We start from the raw sequence: 9,549 nt of genomic DNA, 5'->3' as shown, positions 1-9,549 counted from the left end.
TATAAAAAAAAAAAAAATAAATAAATAAAAATATTAATACTTAAAATTGCAACTATTTAATAATGGGAATTGTATTATACATGTAAATTTACTATAAATTTTACAATAATTAAGTATGATATTCTTCTACACACTCTTATTTATAGATTATTCCATACGTGTAAACCCAGATTTAAAGTAGTATTGCAACTCGCCAGATGTCAAATCCTTAAAAAACCACCGCTTTTCCTTTTACCAATTTCACGAAGATAAGTTCCCTTTAATGACGTTTCTTATTTAGGGTATAGGTAAAAGTTGCAACTATGCAAATATGAAAAATGCTTGATTACTGAAATACATTTTTTAGGTAAAGACTGCTTAACAGACACATTAGACTTCCTAATTTGGTCCTAGCAGAACCTGAGTATAATATTTTTTATTAACTGCTTGACTTTGAAGAACTCATTCATTAATTAAATATTAATAAAAATAAAATTATTTACTTAATTTACAATCAAAATACAAAAGCCAAAGAGAAAAAAATATAAAATATACATAATACAGAATTACAAATAGACAGTTGATATAAAACAAACCCGATTAAAAATTAGCATAAATAACAGACCTCATTTACTTAAATATTTTTAAGTAAGTTAACCTAATGTATTGATCAATATTTGTATATAAATTGCATGTACTTTATTTCTAATATTTATTAACAAAAAAAATTATTTTAAATTGTATTACAAAACATTTATGTAATCATTATATATTTTTTTTATTTAGATATATTAAATATTTTAATGCATTTCTATTGGTTTTTTTGCTGTTTATTTATTTAATTTTTTCATTTTAACTATTTTTTTTTTATCATACATGTTATTTAAGATTAACAATTACGATTATGTTAATAATTACAAACTGTACTCAGAATCAGATTTTGATTGCAATGTTTTATTTTTTAAATTTAAAAATACGATTAACAAATTTTCACACATTTTATATTTTTCCAGTAAGAGTTTCTTTCATGTCACATATGAATTTCCAAAATTCAATTTTGTACTTGGTCATTTAAGACTTTTAATATAATTATGAATTTATTATTAAACATAATAACAATCATTAATATAGTTTTTTAAAAATGAAGCTTTCAATTTATCAATTTTGTATTAATTAAATTGTTCTCATTCGGTTTTTATAAATATTTATTTTATAATAAAACGTTCTACTATGATAATAATTGTATAATGTGAATTTGGAAACTCATACCTTAATGCGATTGTTAGGAACTATTTGCAAATATTCTAAGCTTATTATTTGGGTTGAAATTATATCTCATATGGTACAATTATTTTTACTTACTGAATGGTTTTTATGAAATCTATGAATTAATAATATTATTCACTCGAATAAGCCCACAATAAAATATAGAATAATTTACAATAAAACAATAAAAATTAAACTGTAATTATCGTATACATTTATATAGATATATAGATAAATATAAATACAAATTTTATTTACTATAATTAAAATTTTTTTTAACACTCACTCACCTATACAATTATATAAAATCGGTAAATTAAATACAAATAAATATTAAAAGGAATTGACGTATTTTTATAACTCAACAGGTTAAAATTTTAAAGATTAACGTTGTATTATGAATAATTTTTAGTGAGTACAAATTTAAGTTTAGGAAAATTGTACTGACACATTGTATTATATTTAATCTAATATTAACTCCATTTCGTTTGGATGCAATGAGTACTTAGTCTTATGTTCTTCGAATAATTTGGTTAATTCTTCGATAAAGATTTGGTGATATTTCTCGATAATTTCTTCTTCTGGATTTTCAATCTTTGGTAAATCGATTGGTTTGCCCACTAAAAATTATATTTATTGATTAGTTTTGATATTATACTAAGTCATTTTATAAACCATATGAATAAATATAATTCATTTTGTAATTATAAAAAATAACAATTATATTGGTTATGGGATATAGTAAAGTGAAATATGAACATTTAAATTGGCAATCAAACATGATAAGATGCAAATTTATTATAAAATATTTATTTTAATTTAATTTAGTTAGTAATCATGCTGATAAACATATATAAATAAGTATAGAAAAATTGTACTCTAATTAATATAATACGTTTCTTATATGATAAATATAAAAATATATTTACAAACATATATCCCCGCAGGGGTACATTAAATATATTAACGAGTTTAACCCGTGGACCCATCCAATTAATCATATCAATCACAGAGGGAATTTTTAAAAGCAGACGGAAAAGCTGGTCTGGCCACGTATGAAGAGCAAAGGGAGTACCAGTGTATGAGATTACAATTTGGAAAATAGACAAAAAATGATCAAGAGGACGATCAAGTTGATGACCGAGTTAGAGAAGATCTCAAGCTCCTGTGAATTAGTGATAGAAAAAAATTTGCTAAAAAAAGGGAGGTATAGAGAGGTGCAGTAGATGTGGCGATGGACTACAAGGCTTGAAATAAAAAAAAGAAAAACGTATATCAACAATTAAACTTGTTTTATTATCCTTAATAATTTTCTTCCTTCGTTCATAGTAAAAATGTATGTATTTTCATTCATTCAGAATAGATTAAAAGCAAAATAGGGTGGGACTCTTAGATCAGGTGATTTACAGGGATATCACCTATTCTATTGTATTGCTGTATGGATCTTTTAAATTTAAAAATAATGTACCATTGTTCCCTAAAAAATAATTATAAGTGAAATTGATCGGTTGGATCAGTTTATTTTTTTGAAGAAGATATAGTAAATTAACCATATTTTTAATAAAATAGTTTGAACTGCTAAAATTCTAACTTTGGTAACAATAAGAAAATTTCAAGTAAAACTTGAACACACAGCACAAACTTCATCAAAATGATCTAAAACCATGAAATTTTTTTAACAAAATAATAAATTTCGTTTAAGTATCCGATTTTGTCAACATTTATTTTGGAAAAAGATTTATTGATAGAAGATACAATTTAAAAATGAATAACAATGGGTTTTGGAAAAACCTTTTACATTTTATCTTATTAATCGACTTACAATTAAGTTATTTCTTAAAGGTAAGAGAAAATATAGACTGTAATTAATAATAGATAATAAATAATATTCTATTTCGAAGGTTATAAAACTTAAAACAATTTTAACTATGACTAAACAGTATGCCTTCTGTACCGTTTAAAGATACGTTCAGCATCATAAAACTGCAGCATGCATTTAAATACATCTATAATTAATTTTGTAATGCATATAGATGATTCAAGTAGGTAAGTAGTAAAACGAATTTCTATAAATTTTTAGTGATTATTTTATTGGTTGGTCAGCTAAAATTGTCAGCAGAATGACTTGTTATTTTTATTAAGCCTTAAAACAAATGAGTACAAGAAAAAATATCTATAATATTATGGGTAATTTTTCGAAATACTCATAGTATATTTTTATTGGAATATAAATCATTGAGTCTGAATTAATTGATCTAAATTAGTATTAAGAATATCTAGTTCTTAATATGCTTAAGATTAAAACGATTATAATAAATAATTTAAATAAATCAAAAATCTCAAGTATGTTTTAAAATAAATTTTTATCCAAGTGTTATTGAAGTATAACATTTAAAGTAATATTTTTCGGTATCTAACAGGCCTTTTTAGACAACAGATTTTAATAAATACTTGGTGAAAAATTTTTAGAAACCCTCAAGTTGTTTTAAAGGAAATTGTCATGCATTATTATAACATCGAGCATCAATTTAAGAGTAAATTAATTCCAACAACATGCCTGATATCTTTAATATTTATATATTTTTTAAAAATGAAAGTTATCCAAAATGTATAGAAATTAAAAAAATAAAACAAATTTTAAAATATTTTAAAATAGACGCTTACCAACAGTAACGATTGGATGCCTGCGGGGTACGAGACCGAAACTGTATTGGAAGAATCCACGTCCTATTGGTACTTTATTGCCACTCTTCCATTTAATGAATTTTAATAACTTTTCCCAAATAGAATTAGGTTCTGCTTCGCTTAAGCCATACACATTTGTCTCACCAAAAGAAAACACGGGTACCAATGATGCACTAAATATCGAATACGTATTATATTATAAATGTATTACAATCGAAATGTTATGTGACAATAAAAAACACCAATTTTTTACCCAGCTTTTATTGCTACCCGGATAAAACCTTTCCTTTTTTTTAGAATCAGATGATATGGTCCTGGAAAGGATTTAAACGCCTCGGAAACACCGCCTACCATAAGAACCGCCACGTTACCTTTCGTGTTATCCAATAAGTTCATCAAACTTTTTTCTGATGCTTCTCGAAGACCTACAAAAAATAATTGTGCCTATTATAATATGATCATGACTATGTCATATTATGTGTATAATTTATAACGTACACTAATATAACTAATATACGTTAATAAATACGTCAATATTATAATTATATATGTATATATTCGTAAATGATATCGGAAAAATCAAATGTTGATGAAAAAAAAAAGAAAAAGTTTTGTCGTCTGATTGTAATTATTTTCTTATGCCATAGAAAGGAAGAAAGTGCTTTGCCTAACTTCAATAATTATTGAATTCTAAATACACAAGTTGTCTTAAAATAATATTTGTTTATTTTGATGATTGTATTTTTTATATTATTTTATAATATCATATAAATATGTACGCTAATATACTCACATAAACCAATACCGATCTCACGGCTAAATGGCATGCTAAAATGTAAACTTAAAGTGGTGAGAAATGATGTGAGGCCAGGAAATAGTTCAGAAAATTGTCCTGCGTCCGTTGCGAAGTTTGAAAACGAGCCGGCACATAATACTCCATGCGGATACGTAGCAAACAAATATGATTTATCTGCTGGCAAATCGTGAGTCTTGACTAGTGTTACTGGAAAATAATTCTTAAAGTTTTTCCACCATGACCACCTTCTCACAAAACGATATCTGCAAAGATAATAGAATACATAATTTACATAATTATAGCCATAATAGGACAAATTATTATTTCTATTTAAATAAGTGAAAAAAATATGAGAATATTATAGGTACTGTAAGGAATATGCTAGTATTCTCTTAAAACATTTTTGAGTAATAAAATTATTCAACAAATTATTTGTAAAAAACAAAATTATTTCAAGTTAAATACAAAAGATGTTTCTGAGTGATAATTTTTTTATGTAAATTTACATGAAAATATTGACGATCTACTGTTAAAATTTGAAAAAACTTTAAATATTATTAATTATAATTTGCTGCACATTTGTCTTGGACAATAAAAGGTAATTAGTTTTATTTAAGTCTAAATAACAAGTATTCTGAGTATAATAATTTATATAATTATAAGTTATACGTATTTAGTATATATATATATATATATATAAAAATAAATCTTCTCAATTTTATTTTACAGTTTTTTTTTCTGAGCTAATATTAGAGATGAACCTGGGAAAAGTTTATACTAGGAGTTTATACATAATTTGTAATTCATATACGATCACATGATCAGACATATATCATATATTGTATGTTATATACATTTTTTTTTATGTAGAGTAAAGCCCTCGAGACCTGAATTGCTTAGATATAGGAGTATTTAAGCATATGTAATATACTTTAATAATAATCTAAATTTAATTTAAACCAATAATATTGTCAGCATTTTTATTTTTCATTTCTTACATTAGTATATAGGATGATCAAAATTATATTTACAATAATTTTCTCATAAAAATAAAATATAATATCGGAAATTCAAGTATTCGAAATGTTATGAAATCGAAAAATATAAAAAATACTTAATAAAATAATTATTATAATTATTAGTATAGATAATAGTGTAAGTCTCAGTACAATTATTATAATATAATAAACAATAAGTAAGTACTGAAAATTGTAATTTTTAGCTATTCCGTCTATTTACCTACTACCTATAATAAATCATACCTTGATCAGCTAAGAGTCTTTGTTGCATTAGTTTTAAGCGTATATTATAGGATTGTACTTGAGTTTTCAATTTTTTTATTACCACATCTATAAAGTGAAATCTCAATTTCTACTTCTGTTTCATTTTGAATAGACTTTAATGTTTTGATTTATTTATGCAGTATTACTATAATATGCCTACTACGATAAGTCTGCGTACAGGCTACAATTATAAAAATGGAAAAATTAATTGAAAATCTTATGATTATATTTTCTTTGACCAAAAAATCCATTCGGCCACAAAACATTTCGACTATTTGTTTTTCGACTGTAAAACGATTCGATCACATGATATTTCGATCATATTTTATCGATCAATAAGTCTTCGACCAAATAACTCGCACCGGTCAAATTTTGGGAGCAGGTCATGTCTTCGAATGTCATGTTTTCGAAGGTCATATTTTCGAATTACGAGCGTTAGAAAAGTTATTTGTTCAAATCAGTGGCGGACATTCAATCTTGCTCTGGGGGGGGGGGGGGTTAACAAAAATAATCGTTATCTTTTTTTATTCGTTGCACAGATTTTATTTATTTATTCGTATGGCAAGATAAATAAGATAAATAACTGTTATAAATATATATTATTTTATACAACTTTTTTACCAATTTACAGTTTACTTTTATATTACAGTAAATTAATAGCTATTGGAATATAAAAACAGCATAGTTAACAAAACTTTTCAAACACCTATCAATATAATTATTTAATTATCATAATATTTGTATAGTTGTATATTTTAAGTTCAAAGCGTAATAATGAAACTACGAATATATTACACGTCATCAATAATAAAACAATTTTTTTTTTTTTTGGACCTGTAGGAGGTTTGAGCCCGGAACGCCACTATGTACGCCACTGGTTCGAATAGTAATGTAATCGAAAAATTATTTGTTTGGATAGATATGTGTTCGAAAAGTCGTATGTACGAAATAATATATTGAACGTCATTATTTTATGGTATGCAACATTTTAATCTTAAATTATTTTTTTAAGAAAATTTTGGTGGTCAACTTTTATAAATTAAATAAAAATTCATTCTTAAACAAAAAAAAAAAAAAAATATGAAAACTATACTTTTATATAGTGTGTTAATATTTTATTTATGTTATATTCGGGCTAACTATCAAATGTCATTCTGCTCCATGTGTAATACTTCGTTCTTATTAAAATGAACTGCCGTTCAAAATATAAATTTATATAGCAATCTAATTATTTGATTAAATACAATAATTTAATAATAATTATTAAAGGCTGCTTGTAGCAAGTGACATACTATAAGAACTACTGTACACGATTACACTAGTCTACTTGATCAGGTCGATATATTACTTACTTATCTAAGGTTTCCCATGGCTCGTATAACATAGCCTAATCCACAATAAACCCATCTTTTTCGAATCACGTGTTATTGAGTGACGTATTCAAATCTTAAAACCATAGATTTCACCATAACACAGGCCCTGATAACTAACGTTACAATACTTTATTCACATTATCTGTATGCGCACAGATATTGGTTATTCTTGTATGGATCTCATGTCATTTTATAATTTAAGTATATATAACTCAAACGGTCCCATTATTGATTTTACTAGATTTATTGAGCCTCATAGTTTTCTACATTAACGGCACTGTAAGGTATAAATTCTAATTTGAAAATTGTATTTGTTAAATTTTGTTCGCCTCAAATACCTACTATAATACGAGTATAACTGATTTCTACTTATTTTTGAAATATACGAAAAATATTATAATTTTTTGATGTATTATATAGTAAATTTTTATAGTTAAATTCATTAAGTGTAGATGTTCGTTGTATCTATTCATCTTTCTATATTTTATCCAATTTGATTTGAATGTTCATAAATAATTTTGTTCAACGATATTTTTATATATTATATGTTATTTTGCTAAAATTGCATTAATTAAATCTTTTACGCACAAATCGTATACTTTTATTTTATAGATCAGGTAATTAGTTTTTATCAAATTTTCTTTTGCCATGTTTACCTGTTTATCGTCTATAAATATTGATTTGAACTTATTGAATTTGATTACGTAACATAATTATCAGTTATATTTTCATACTCTTCAATTATATATAAAAACCAAGAAATTATTATTGCCACATTATATATATATATATATAGTGTTTTTCCTTTCCGGATTTTAATTTGAATTCACAATAGCTTTATATTAATTTATTGAATATGATTTGACAGTACTACGTGTGATAATAATAACACAGAAATAATACAAGACTCGTCAGAATAAAAATTCATATAAAAACGATTAATTCAAAGTTATATAGAAAACCTTTTGTTTAATTTATACTACTCAATTGTAGACTTATTTTTAGTTAATTTTCCATTTCATTAAATTTATTCCATACTCTAATTTTTCAATTTTAATTTTAAATGCTGTTCACATTTTAATCTTCATAGAATTTAAAAAATATATAAAGAATACACACGTTAAAATTTAAATTCATCAAAGTAAATTTACAGATTATTATCATATGATAGATCAGATTTTTAATTTAAATTGCGGAATATAATTTATACATATGGATGTATCAGTATGTCAATCTGTTGTATAATATTTAAGAAAAAGGAAAATATATAATAACTTAAATTTAATAAAATTGTATTAACAATTATTAAATGAAACGTTTAAATTATATTGTAAAGTTAGAATTTTCAAGTAAAAAACAATTTTTTAATATTTAATACTATTGGATAAATAAGAAGTTTATAAAAAAAAATGTATACTGAAGTATTGAATTTGTTTTTTTGTACTTCCTTAAAGCTTTTTATTTTTTTTAGTTTTACTTTCAAGATATAATCGATTTCCGCATATAATACACATTTTGTACAAAATGATCACATGCATGTGTACTCACTTAAACGTATATTTTCATCATTACACGTTAAATTGTAATGCAGTAGAAACTGAGTCAGTAATTTTGTATACGTATTACGTGATAAAAAGTAATTGCTCTCATTAACTTTTATGAAGTTTTTTTTTTTTTTTGAGAGTGTAAAATAAAACGTAATGTTTTTTATTTTTGTTTACCTTATTTGATTTGACCACGCTACAGATCGGTCGATATACATCCATGCCAAGTACAATAGTCCAAGCCACCAAAACCGTGTAGCCATAACGATGTAAATTAGCGCAGCCCATCCGGTAAGTCCTCCGAATACGACTAGGTAAATCCATCCGGCCGCTGCGAGTGTCTCGATCCTCCGGCTGAGTGGCACGCACAGAGGCGCGAACTCCACGTCTTTTAGCTTCATAGAAATCTGAAAAGAACGTTTTTAGAGTTAGAACCTACATGAGGTTTGAATAGGATTCATGAACCAACGGAATTACCTTTATATAGTATGAAGAAAAAAACTAAACGAAATGTATTATTATTTATGTCTGGATGTTATCGAGCTAATTAACTAGATAGTTTTGGTCGCAAGTACCGCGTTTCTCGGAGCATCTTAAGTTCAAGACTAAGTCGGCAGCTGTTG

At 25.1% G+C, this 9,549-nt stretch overlaps 1 protein-coding gene and 1 long non-coding RNA gene across 2 annotated transcripts; both read right to left on the bottom strand.

The window, feature by feature from the left end:
* Window positions 1-45: 45 nt before the first annotated feature.
* On the bottom strand, window positions 46-766 carry LOC112690502. Its single transcript, XR_003149220.1, has 3 exons — window positions 732-766; window positions 376-378; window positions 46-207 (listed from the first exon to the last, which is right to left on the bottom strand). It is a non-coding gene; the product is annotated as an uncharacterized LOC112690502 (long non-coding RNA).
* Window positions 767-1,614: 848 nt separating this feature from the next.
* LOC112690505 (2-acylglycerol O-acyltransferase 2-A-like) lies at window positions 1,615-9,549 on the bottom strand. The gene is made up of 6 exons (XM_025564523.1): window positions 9,404-9,549; window positions 9,104-9,333; window positions 4,724-4,989; window positions 4,184-4,355; window positions 3,910-4,103; window positions 1,615-1,865 (listed from the first exon to the last, which is right to left on the bottom strand). Exons 2-6 carry the CDS (start codon window positions 9,325-9,327, stop codon window positions 1,708-1,710), a joined length of 1,014 nt encoding a protein of 337 aa, XP_025420308.1. The 5' UTR covers window positions 9,328-9,333; window positions 9,404-9,549; the 3' UTR covers window positions 1,615-1,707.

Source organism: Sipha flava, unplaced genomic scaffold (assembly GCF_003268045.1).
Source record: "Sipha flava isolate LNK unplaced genomic scaffold, YSA_version1 507_pilon_pilon, whole genome shotgun sequence".
Classification (NCBI taxonomy): domain Eukaryota; kingdom Metazoa; phylum Arthropoda; class Insecta; order Hemiptera; family Aphididae; genus Sipha; species Sipha flava.
This window is presented reverse-complemented; position numbering and strand designations above follow the sequence as displayed.

Coding starts and splice junctions, on each gene's coding strand:
- LOC112690505 (XM_025564523.1), bottom strand. CDS start 9,327: ATGAAGCTAAAAGACGTGGAGTTCGCGCCTCTGTGCGTGCCACTCAGC. Junction 4,990..9,103: donor GCGTGGTCAAATCAAATAAG/GTAAACAAAAAT, acceptor TTATCTTTGCAG/ATATCGTTTTGTGAGAAGGT. Junction 4,104..4,183: donor CGGGTAGCAATAAAAGCTGG/GTAAAAAATTGG, acceptor TTCGATATTTAG/TGCATCATTGGTACCCGTGT.